Source organism: Vigna unguiculata, chromosome 6 (assembly GCF_004118075.2).
Source record: "Vigna unguiculata cultivar IT97K-499-35 chromosome 6, ASM411807v1, whole genome shotgun sequence".
NCBI classification, from domain to species: domain Eukaryota; kingdom Viridiplantae; phylum Streptophyta; class Magnoliopsida; order Fabales; family Fabaceae; genus Vigna; species Vigna unguiculata.
The window spans coordinates 2,707,161-2,720,371 of record NC_040284.1 but is presented as its reverse complement, the minus strand read 5'-3'; the positions used below and the strand labels follow the sequence as shown (position 1 = coordinate 2,720,371).

General features: G+C 36.8%; 1 protein-coding gene across 2 annotated transcripts; it reads left to right on the top strand.

Moving 5' to 3' along the window:
* Positions 1-4,313: 4,313 nt before the first annotated feature.
* Positions 4,314-8,992, top strand: LOC114188725. 2 transcript variants are annotated; one of them, XM_028077352.1, is made up of 7 exons: positions 4,314-4,460; positions 4,704-4,809; positions 4,892-4,966; positions 5,056-5,201; positions 5,280-7,783; positions 8,276-8,472; positions 8,598-8,992. In XM_028077352.1, exons 4-7 carry the CDS (start codon positions 5,123-5,125, stop codon positions 8,710-8,712), a joined length of 2,895 nt encoding a protein of 964 aa, XP_027933153.1. In that variant the 5' UTR covers positions 4,314-4,460; positions 4,704-4,809; positions 4,892-4,966; positions 5,056-5,122; the 3' UTR covers positions 8,713-8,992. The 2 variants fall into 2 exon arrangements, with proteins under 2 accessions (XP_027933153.1, XP_027933152.1); XM_028077351.1 differs by having other exon boundaries at positions 5,056-7,783.
* Positions 8,993-13,211: the final 4,219 nt, after the last annotated feature.

The window sequence follows — 13,211 nt, the reverse complement described above, 5'->3', positions numbered from 1 at the left end:
TTGTATATGGATATAGATGTTTACATTTTTAGTTTTGAGAGAATTATGTAATCTCTTTTGGGAGTCTTTGACTTTTATTTCGGTTTTACGAATTATGGACTCCTAGGTTATGATTATATTTATTAAAGTTTTAAATTTCCCGTGTTTGGAAAATAGTTTATATTCAATGCGGCATTTATTGTACTTTCGAATTTTATTTATTTAATATCAGTAATATTCCTTAGGGATGTTACAAAGCTATTCAAACCGATCGGTCAGGCTTGGGGTCTCTACGGGACCCATCAGATCGAAAAGCCTATTTGATTAAAAGGTGAGCTTCATTGAAAGCCCCGGTCGAAAAGCACTAACCCAAGTGGTTAAAATGTGCATCCCCACGTGACTTATCTTAACTTATAGACCCAAGCGACTGAACGCAGGTTCTATCGGAGTTTATACACTTAAAATCCAAAATGCCTAAGAGCACACACAATTTTATACGAACTTAAGTCAATTAAAATATTAAGGTCTCGAGCGACCTGCAGAACTTAGTACCCCTATACAATGCAATGACTTAAGTATCCTGATCGAATTAAATACCCATTTTCAAATACGATCAAGCAAAGTTATCTAAACGATTCGACTGAACGAAATGAATTCTTGCGTTAGGGCGAACAATCGGCCTTGTCAGTATGCGCAAATAAACGTGAAATTAGAACGAAAAGAAATTATATTAAAATAGATGTCTGAAAGCTGATCGAGTGCGATCCGTCGAATGGCTGATCAGACCCGATTGGTTGTAGCAAAATATTACATCAAAACAAAAAACCTAACAAGAAAGAAACTAAAATGTTACAACTCAAGGGTCTACATTTTTTAGAACAGAATCAGGAGAGGCAAGGACGTTCGACTCAGTAGGCTCGGGGTTAGGGGCATCATAAACATTCAGTAATTTCCCGTCGACCACATCAAACTTGACATCGAAGGTGCCAGGTTGGTCGATCAGAATCCTTTAGAAATGGGCCGCCTGATTAAGAGCCTTCTAGAACCCAAGTTTATGTTGCGCGAAAACTTGATCGTCAACGATCAACAACTCGAATTCCAACTCTTGGCATTTTTTCTCCCAAGTCTCAATCGATTGCTTCATAGAGAGATACTCGAGAGAGAGGTCATCGAAACGTTGTTGCAGCTTACGAATATCGTCAACAGCATTCCTCCCCCGATCTTGCTCCTCTTTTAGTTGATTGGTTACCTCTTTTAGTTGATTGGTTGCCTCCTTTAGTCGATCAATTCCCTCCTTCAGCTTCGTGGCACACTTAGCATGCTCTGATTTGATTAAGTTCAACTGGTTGAACCACTTCGACAAGTCGGCAACAAAGACCTTAATCTCCTTCACCTCCTCACGAGCGATAGCCAGATCCTTTTTGGCTGAAGCTCATTCAGCAGTAGGAACCATCATAAAAGGAGGAATGTTGAGAACTTGGGGTCTAAGGGGTGCCTACATGGGAGGCACCAGTCAGAGCATCTGGCTCTAAAATTGGCTCGTTGATTAGAGGAGGTGGTCGGATCGGCGGACGTGGAGGCATACTTGAAGACCTAACGAACTTCCAATGCGCCTTCACCCTTTCCATTGTTTTAGCATTAAGCGGAGCTAGATGAAACATCGTATCTGAAAGAAAACAAAAAAATTAGATAAGTTCATATTATTCAAAGATAACCGTTCGGCTCAGAACCACCAACCATAAACTGCTTTGGATAAATCCTTCGAGAGTAGATGTCAAATCAAAGACCTGGTCGAGAGCTTGTCAGGAAGCTACTTAAGGACAACAAGGTCAGCCCGCTCGGCAGGAGTCATTAGCTTCTCAAAATACGGATCAATGGTAGGAGGCACTTGTGTCCAATAAAGAGGAAACTTGGGACGATCGACTTCATCAAAAAACCATTTCCTACCACGTCGGGTAATAGAGACCTTAAAAAAGTCGGTCTTGAAACCCTTGTACAAGGTGAGGAACAGGTCGACTAGACTCTTGAGGGCTCCAATAAAGGAAATCCACCCCTTAGTCAAAGTGGGAGGACACTTGTAAAAGTAGAGAAATATAGGCATGGTAGGGGTCAACCCTATCACTCGGCATAAAACATTGAACGCCTGCATGGAAGCCCAGGCGTTCGGGTGGATTTGGGTGAGAGCGCAATTGATTTCCCTTAGGACAACCATCTGACAGTCGTTGAAAGGCACTGTCAAAAGGAGGTCCTGGAAGAAGCAAGCATAAACGTAGAAAAAAATCTAACTTGGTTCCCTCTCGACCATGACAAACCCTTTCGTTGCTAGCACAAAACTTCAAACATAGACAACCATTTTCAACACCGTCCTTAAAAAAGTCGGTTTTACCGACTAAGTCGACCAAATCGTTTCCTCATCGAAACCTCGTCTTGTAATTTCTGGGTTCATGGAGTGCCCATTCGTAAGCAGGGATAAGAGGAAGGTCCAACCGATTGCCTTCATTAGCAAAATCAATTTTAACGTGACCTTTATCCTTACTCTCGGGGTCAGAGCTAACCTCCTCAACCATCGCTTCAGCTCCCCCAACATCTCATGTTGACGACACCTCAACCTCAACTTCCTTATCAATATTTACATTAGTGGGCTGTTACCTGATGACACCTCTCTACCGAGCGATTCCTCAATCGTGGATAGTGTTAATGAGAAAGACGAAGACCCGTCGTCCTTAAGACCCCCGCCATCTCGACCAAGAGACTCGTCTGAGCTTGACAAATTCACGATTGTCATTATTACCTGAAATATACAAATCGATCGGTGCAAGAGGAAGAGAGAAGAAGAAAAGTGCGAAAATAACTTGGATCAAATGTTGCTATTTATAGAAAATTTTGGGGACACGTGGCACCACCACATTCACACGATCATGAGACAATCGATAGTTCAGGAGACATGACGCTTCATCTCCCACCTGACAGGTACGAAGCGTCGTAACCTTGTCAGACATCACATTCTTACGACTCTCTTGAGCGTCACCGTTTAAACCCTTTTCGTTATGCTTCCATCAACGCTTAAGGCTTGGGGGGCTTGTGTACCATAGGGCTACCTAATATCCCTAACCGGATGACCTAAGGATAAGCGGCTCAAGGCCGCCTGCTATAGGCAGACAGTCTAAGTCGTGACTCGTTGATGTAGCAATTTCTCCAGAGTGATTTTAGGAGCCCTACAACCGAACAACCCTAATGATAAGCGGCTGAAGGCCTCCTGCAATGGCCGGACGACTCGGACAATAAGTAATTGAAAATCACATTAAGAAGGATCTTAATGTGAACGTCAACGACACCGGCCATGACTTGTCATTCTTATCCAACTATTGGGCACAAGGACACAACCGGTCAGAGCACGTACGCTCGGCGACATCAGTCCGGCGAATCCAGAAAGATAAGATCTATAGTTAAAGTAAAACAGGTCAGTAATCAAGTTTAAAAAGCAATTGGGCCTCAATTAAGAAAACCTTAATCACGAGCCCATATAAAAAAACTATAAATAGGAGCCCAAGGTAAATTGGTAAAGGACTTATACTACGCATTTATTACAACATTAATTGCTTACCTCAAATGGACTTGAACTGACTTAAGCATCAGAGCCTAATTGACAAGTATCTCGATTAGATCGTCTAGACAATCAACGAGAGAAAGAGAAGGAACGCCGAACAAGAGGAAAAAAGAGCAAACAGTAATAACATATGAGAAGGAGGTTAAGTTAGTGTTTTAAATAATGTTCGATCCCTATATCTGAAACATAATTAATTATAATAAGGAAAATAAAATAGATAATCTTGGTGGTCGAACGAAATTTTAGTAGTAAGATTTACATATAAGTTACTATATTTATAGTTTTGTAATTTGTAATAATTTTACTTTATGTTTATTCTTCGTACGCAACATTTTATAATTAATTAAATTTGTCTAATATTAGAAAGTGAGAAAAATATTATAATATACCTTACAATAAATTTTATAATTAATTATAATAAGAAAAATAAAAAAATATTATTATTTAGGTTAAAATTAGTTTAGACATAAATTAATTTATACATTTTATTAAATTTTCCAAAATTTGATTTTTATCTTACTACAAAGTTAATCTTAACAGATAAAGTAATTAAATTTTTTATTTTCTAATCTGAAAAATGTTCACGAGTTTATATAAACATTAAGTAAATAAAAATAAAGTTTGTGAAAATATTAAATTCATGTTAGCGCTTCTATATTATTGTTAAAATATAATCATAATATTCGAGAAGCTATTAAAAAGGAATTACGAGTGTGATTCCCAAAAAGTACAATAAAATATTTCTTATGAGTAGATGGAGGGAAACGATGACGCTTGGTTGCTCTATAGAATATGAGTAGTTGCAGAATGGAGAAACACACAGCCTTGAAGAGCTCCCTTTTACTCCAACAACGCCACAAACCCTTTTCCAAAGGTTACTTCCTTTTCCTTTTTGAAAACTAAATTTTTGGTTCTGGGTATTCTACATCACTTTATTTCTATCTGATATATTGATCGAAATGCGTGCTTTTGGGTTCTGGGTATTCAATATTACATGATTTTGGCTTATTGTAATCCCTTATCTGTTAGCTCTGCAGCGTGTTTGGTTTTGTTTGGAGAATGCCAACTTAGATATATACTTTTAAATAACAACTACTCTGTCGTGCCTGACTTGCAGAAACCTCCCATTTTGGGCTTTCTCTCCAATCCTACCTCACAGTCTGAAGAGGCTTAACACTGGAGTGAAGTAAAGAAACTTATGATCACATCTTTCCCTGGACCTAGTTAAGCATTCTTTGATGCATATTGCGCTTACACTTACATTTTTGGAATAATATTAATTTGTTTGCTTGTTTCCCATAAAAGGGTCGTGCAACTTTTTTTAGCGGGAGTCCATTTGATCATTTTGAATAGAACGGCAAAGCTTATGCTTCTTACCAGGTTTTAAAATCTTCTTCAGATTCATTATTTCTCTCTTTTCATTTGTTAACAGTGTAACATCATATCAGATTCTTTTCTTGTTAACACAGGCCAGCAATGCTTGCATTTTCCCAGACTTTGTTTTGACTTTAGTAATCTCAGGAGAATTTTAGGACAATGAACTGCGTTTTAGCGCTGCCTGCCCAGAAAGAACGAAATGTGATCGAATCGGAAAGGAAGAGAGGGTCCAAGAAACGTAAGCCTCATCAAGGTGACATCGAGGAGAAGGTTGGTTCTGATTTGTATTCTTATGGATGTGACATTGGATTTGTAGGAGATAAGTTGCTGTCAGATGGAAAGATTCAATCCAAGCAAAAGATGAAGAAAACAGTTGAAGATGAGCAGCAGGAAAATGCAAATGACACTGAAGCCAGTAAATTCATACTCAAGAGGAGTGAGCCTCACATTTACAGCAGGGAGAAGATTGATCAAGAATTGTGCAGTTATGGCTGTGGTATTGGATTTGTTGAAGATAAGCTGCTAGTAGAGGGAAACATTAAATCCAAGGACAAGAAGAAGAAAAAGAAGAAAGTGGTTGACCATAAGCTGCAGGAGGATGACTTTGCCCTTGGTTGTATTGATGATAAACTCTTGGTGGATGGAATGATTAAATCCAAGGAAAAGAGGAAGAAGAAATTTGCTGATAATAAGCTGCAGAAGAATGGTGGTGATACCAAAACCAGTAACTTCATACTCAAGAAGCGTGAGCCTCAAGGTGACAACAGAGAGATGATTGATCCAGATTCACGTTTTTATGGCTCTGAACTTGGATTTGTTAAAGATATTTTGCTGGTTGATGAAAAGATTAAATCCAAGGAAAAGAATAAGAGGAAAAAAACTGTCAAGGATGATGATGCTGAAACCAGTAAATTCATACTCAAGATGTGTGGGCCTCAAGGTGTCAATAGGGAGAAGGTTGATGTTGAATTGTGCTGTTATGGTAGTGATGGGAATGTAGGTGAAATTGCTACTGAAAAGATGGAATCAGAAAGGAAGAGAAGGTCCAGGAAGCGTAAGCCTCGTCAAGTTGACATTGAGGAGAATAGTGGTCCTGATCTATGTTCTTCTGGATCTGAAATTGTATTTGTTGGAGATAAGCTGCTGTCAGATGGAAAGGTTAAATCCAAGCAAAAGAAGAAAAAAACAGTTGAAGATGAGCAGCGGGAGAATGGTGATGAGACTAAAACCAGTAAACTCATACTAAAGAGGCGTGATCCTCAGATCGACAGCAGGGAGAAGATTGACCCGGAATTGTGCAGTTATGGCTGTGGTATTGGATTTGTTGAAGATAAGCTGCTAGAAGACGGAAACATTAAATCCAAGAAGAAGAAGAAGAAGAAGAAGAAGAAAGTGGTTGACCATAAGCTCCAGGAGGATGAATTTGCCCATGGCTTTGTTGATGATAAACTCTTGGTGGATGGAATGATTAAATCCAAGGAAAAGAGGAAGAAGAAATTTGTTGATAATAAGCTGCAGAAGAAGGGTGATGATAGCGAAACCAGTAACTTCATACTCAAGAAGCGTGAGCCTCAAGGTGACAACAGAGAGATGATTGATCCGGATTCACGTTTTTATGGCTCTGAAATTGGATTTGTTGAAGATAATTTGGTGTTAGATGGAAAAATTAAATTAAAGGAAAAGAATAAGAGGAAAAAAACTGTCAAGGATGATGATGCTGAAACCAGTAAATTCGTACTCAAGATGTGTGAACCTCAAGGTGACAATGGGGAGAAGATTGATGTTGAATTGTGCTGTTATGGTGGTGCAGGGAATGTTGGTGAACTTGATACTGAAAAGATGGAATCGGAACAGAAGAAAAGGTTGAAGAAGCGTAAGCCTCATCAAGGTGACATTGAGGAAAATAGTGGTCCTGATTTGTGTTCTTCTGCATGTGAAATCGTATTTGTTGGAGATAAGCTGCTGTCCGATGGAAAGATTAAATCCAAGCAAAAGAAGAAAAAAACAGTTGAAGAAGAGCTTGATGATGAGACTGAAACCCGTAAGTTCATACTCAAGAGGCGTGAGAAGATTGGTCCGGAATTGTGCAGTTATGGCGGTGGCATTGAATTTGTTGAAGATAAGCTGCTAGTAGAGGGAAACATTAAATCCAAGGACAAGAAGAAGAAGAAGAAAGTGGTTGACCATAAGCTGCAGCAGGATGACTTAGCCCTTTGTTTTGTTGATGATAAGCTCTTGGTGGATGGAATGATTAAATCCAAGGAAAAGAGGAAGAAGAAATATGCTGATAATAAGCGGCAAAAGAATGGTGATCATACCGAAACCCATAACTTCATACTCAAGAAGCGTGAGCCTCAAGGTGACAACAGAGGGATTATTGATCCTGATTCAGGATTTTATGGCTCTGAATTTGGATTTGTTGAGGATGATTTGCTTGTAGATGGAAAGATTAAATCCAAGGAAAAGAATAAGAGGAAAAAAACGGTCAAGGATAAGCTGAGTGAGAATTGTGATGATGCTGAAACCAGTAAATTCATACTCAAGAAGCGCGAGCCTCAGAGTGACTACAGGGAAAATATTGATCTAGAAAATAATCTGCAAATGAATGGAAATGACACAAATGCTTATGTTAATCCCAAGAAATTAAAAAAAAATCTTTCTGCTTCTGAGAAGTGGGATGAGGCTTACAAAAGAAAAACTCCTGATAATACATGGAAGCCTCCACGGTCTGAGACTGTTCTCATTCAAGAGGATCATGCTCATGACCCTTGGAGGGTTTTGGTCATTTGTATGCTTCTCAACCGGACTTCTGGGAGACAGGTATGAATTATTTGCGTAATATTTCACAGCATCTGTAATCTTAGACTTTTTGCATAGTTTATTTTTCATTTTAGCCCTTTGTTTTACTCTTGGCCTGAGACAGGTACAATATACCATGCTTTTATATCTATCTATTTGGTGGAACATTAGTGAAAGTATAAGAGAGTCAAAGTACACATTGTTTTTTTAATCTCATTTGTCTAAGTATGGTGCATGACGTCAATTAGGTAGGTGCACTGTTTGAGAATGTGTTAAATTTAGGAATCGTAAAGCCTAGGCGATCCCTCTTGACGAAACCATTCCATAGTTGTCATTCTACCATGAAAATTGTGTCAATAGAACCAGTGGTTATTGGCAGAGTTGAACTGCTGCTTTGTTGTAAACAACCTCATGCATTTGAGGTTTCCATTCAATTAAGAAGGACCATTAGGCGTAGCGTAAATGTTGAAATTATATCCATATTTACTGATGGATTATTTCTGCAAAATGTAGACAAAAGAGATTGTGTTAGACTTCTTCAAGTTATGTCCGGATGCAAAGTCTTGCACAGAAGTTGCAACCGATGAAATAGAAGAGACAATAAGGACTCTAGGTTTGCAACACAAAAGAGCAAAAATGTTACAACGTCTATCTGAGGAATACTTGGACGAAAGCTGGACTCACGTAACTCAATTGCATGGGGTTGGGAAGTAAGTCATTTTTGTGTGCACTCTTTTGGTCATTATTTATATGCAGTAATTACATATTACCTTGATTGTGTGTGTGTTTTTGATTGCTTCTGTTGTTGATGATACTGTGGTTCTTTCTTAATCAGGTATGCAGCAGATGCATATGCTATATTTGTTAATGGGAAGTGGGATAGAGTGACACCTACAGATCACATGTTGAACTATTATTGGGAATTCCTCCGTAGAATCTATCAAGCATGAATTGGAATGAAATTTCTAATTTTGCTGTTTTTTCTGTCTTTTCTTTTCGTATAAGTTAGAAGAGGGTTTTCCCTCTCTTTATGGAACTACAAGTCTAAGTTTCCAAATTGTAATGTTTTGAGGAACAATGTTCTAAATATGACCTACAACATTTTGCATAGGACTTTTTATTTTACAGATAACTATGTATGCACATCACTGGTGCTAAATTGACGAAATTTAGTTTCCTTTTGGATCATGTTATTTTTCATTTTAAAATGTACAAAATTATGCTTCTTAATCGTACTAAATCTTTATCTATAATAATAGTACACTTTTATCTAATTACTACTAACTGCTTGTACTGATTTTTAAGATATTTATTGCGAATGTCAATAAAATTCATATATATATATATATATATATATATATATATATATATATATATATATATATGATATCTTAGTCAAACTGACATCTTAAAACACTTTGAAAGTTGTTATCTATGATAAATATTGTTAAAAAAAATAAAAAATAAACAGAAAATGATGAGGGGACCAAAGAAAAATCATGATAAAAAAAAAAATAAGACAAAGTTCAATCAAAACTAAGCTTTCTGGTAAATAGGAAGTAGTATCTATTATGAAAGATATCCAAATTAATACTAGGAGGCAAATCAGAATACAATTTAAAATCTTTTATCTCACTTTTCCAATTCTATTCTACTCTTCTACCCCAATTTTATTATTAGAATATCTTTGGTACTTGATCACTCTATTTTACAATAATAATCTCTTAATGTCGACTCTAATTTAAGGTGACATGAAATGTGTTGTCATATACGAAGATGTTAATTTAAGGTCTAGCCTGTGAAGAAGAGTTACTAATTTAAGTCTTGGAACCATCTCTCATACCCCATTTACTCCTTGGCCTTTCTAATTTAAAGTCACCAAATTAATATCGTTGATTAACATCTTTTATCATAATAACCTACATTAAATATCAATCATATTTTGAGATAACGATTTTAGGAACTATATAGACAGAGTTAAAACATTTTCAACGACATGAAAGGATATTTAATCTAATTTAAATTTGTATTATTTGAACATTCCTTTTCTTTATTTTGTTTTACATTAATATTGATTTAAAAGACCACTTTTACTATAACTTGTTTATTTCTTTCTATTTTTATTTAAGTTTATTTTTTGAAATTAAAAGTAAATTATTTTCTTAATTTAGTTAAAAGCAAACCTTTTTTTATAGAGATATAGGATTTCTCTAAATTGTTTGTTATCAGAATATTGAACTAGGTAGTTTCTTTTTGCACCCCATGTTTTCGACATGCACCCCATAGTTTTGAAAATACAAAACTCGTCCTGTGGTAATAGTTATAGGAAGCGACAATACTTAAGTGTTGTTATTGTGTTTCGGTAGTGGTGTATTTATGGTGGTCGGTGGTGGTTCCTGGTTTCCGGTTGTTATTGGTGGTGATTAGTGTTGTATAGGCTTTCATAGAGGGTAGTGGAGTATTTATGGTGGGAGTTGGTAGTATTGTATGAATTGTTGGACAATTCCACGGAGGGAATATCATTATCAGAAGTATTGTTGTCCCCCATTATATTCACAGGAATATCAACAAATTCCTCATCTTCAGTATCAGATTCATCCCAACTGTGAACCTTTGCCTCAATATCCATCTCATCCAAACCTGCTGCACCACCCAAATTACCTTCAGCCTGACCTCCCAAATCAACTTCAACCTCACCTCTATTTCCATCTTCATCCAAACCTGCTGCACCTCCCACTTCAGCTTCAGCCTCACCTCCATTTCCATCTTCATCCAAACCTACTGCACTTCCCACTTCAGCTTCAGCCTCACCTCCATTTCCACCTTCATCCAAACCTGTTGCACCTCCCACTTCAGCTTCAGCCTCACCTCCCAAATCAGCTGCATCCTCACCTCGATTTTCATCTTCAGCCTCACCTCCCACTTCACCTTCAGCCTCACCTACTGCAGCTCCCAAATCAGCTTCATCGTCACCTAGATTTTCACCTTCATCCTCACCTACTGCAGCTCCCAAATCAGCTTCAGCATCACCTCCCAAATCAGCTTTACCCTCACCTCCTTTTCCACCTTCATCCTCACTCAAACCTCCACCATGTCCCAACTCAGCATTAACTTGAACAATCGCATATTCCAAATTATCATCTATATCATCATCTACAACTATTGCTTCTGACACAATATGAACCACAAACAAGTGCACTTCCCCAGTACGCTTAGCAACATTTACCATATTAATTGACCCATTATCATCATACAATAACTGCAACTGTCTATCTACAACATACCATAATTCTTTAACTTCTAAATACCCCATTAACTTAAGTGTGTCTAACACCTCAAAATACCCCCATGTGTCTGGGCCACATGACCACTGATCAATCAATCCACCCACATATAAAAGCCCACCATTTTGAACAAAATGTCCACCATGGTGGACCACAACCTTGAATCTCCCGTCACGCATCTAAAAACAAAAAATTATATGCTATCAATTAAACAGGGGACCACACACCTCAAACATGAATAAACAAAGGGGAACACAAGGGGACCACCGAACACATATAATATTACCCTACCCACTATCGAAAGCGACAACACAATACACAATAAACCATAAAGCTGTAAAATCCACCGCAAATCAACCACAAATTAAGAGGCAGTACAGAAATCAACCCAAAAAGTTCAACTTTTTAAACACTCAAACACAAAGATATAAAACCCACCACAAACCCAACGCAAACCCACCATAAACGAAAAATACAACTCCAAGACGAGTCAATAGTACTAACCTGCACCTGGTTGATGCTCCAAACTTGAATGCGAATCTCCAATCGCGTTCTCCAACCACAATGTCGAAGAACCTTCAATCGCAATCACGCTCCAAACTTGAATGCGAACCCTAACTGATGAACTCTCCAGTCGCAAAAACCCTAATTTTCTGACTAACCCTAGGCCATCTCTCGAATGTTCTCCACGATCTCCTTCGTTCCCTCTTCACTCAAATGATTAATCCCCTTTCATTATCACTTTTCGCTGCAATAAAATCACATTTGATTGCCTAAGACTTGGGTGCTCGACGTTTACCTTGTTTTTCACCTTACCATTTGTAAATTTTTTTATTGTTTTAACTTTTTACTTTATTTAACTTTTCACCCCAATTTATTTTTAACGATACACTGTGCTAGCATGTATTCAGAAAACTAACACGTAGGCCAAACAGTTACACCGTGTCACTGTGCCGTTAAAAATTTTAACTCCGTCTGCCAAAAGGACTTAATTGAATGCGATTTTACCAAAACGAGGACTAAATTGAACAAACAACCAAAATAGGGACCAGATTGAATAATTTTGACAAAAATAGGGACCAAATGTGTATTTAAGCCTTTTGAAAATACAAAACTCGTCCTGTGGTAATAGTTATAGGAAGCGACAATACTTAAGTGTTGTTATTGTGTTTCGGTAGTGGTGTATTTATGGTGGTCGGTGGTGGTTCTTGGTTTCCGGTTGTTATTGGTGGTGATTAGTGTTGTATAGGCTTTCATAGAGGGTAGTGGAGTATTTATGGTGGGAGTTGGTAGTATTGCATGACTTTTTTTTTTTTTTTTACTTTCGGATTGTGGAATATGGAAACCTTTCAAATTATAGAATTTAGAAGTGTTTTTTATTTTTATATATTTCGAAATGCATATTCTAAAATATAAAACACATTTTGGATTGTGTATTCCAGAATACTAAATTTGTATCTATTTCTACAAATTGTTCACAATCTCTTCTACATATTGATGTCGTAGATTTCTACCTTCCTTTACACGAGTACTAACCTCTACAGGTATCACATGAGTACCAACCTCTTTTGGTATCACACGAGTATCAATCTCTTCAAGTAATACAACTTAATCTCCCCTGAGATTAAAAACTCTCAGTTTGAATAATGATAATAATAAAAAAATAAAAAAATAAAAGAATAATAAAATAATAAAATAAAATAAAATAAAAAATATGTTTTGATTGATGGTAGGTTTTTTAAGTTTAATTCTACAATGGAAAAAAAAAGAAAAAAAAAGAAAAAACAAGAGAAGGGAAAATCTAATTTATTATCACACTCTTTTCATGAGCCCAAATGTTTTATACATATTTTCACCCCACTGTTTGTTATTTACACTCCATACATGACCTGTCAGAAAAACGACATTTTATAATTTCTTCTTTTTTAGAGAAGGGTATAATATTAGGAGCTTTTTTTTCTTCATAATAATTCGAATAAATATCTTGAATTTATGCTTATGTGATGTGTCTCATTTCAGTCAGAGAAGGTATTATTTTAATAATTAAAAGCAAATATTCTCGATAATAATGCTTTTTAGAGAATGGTACGATTTTAATAATTAGAAGAAAATATTCCTAGTAATAATTAGAATCAATTATATGAATAATATGTTATGATTTGATG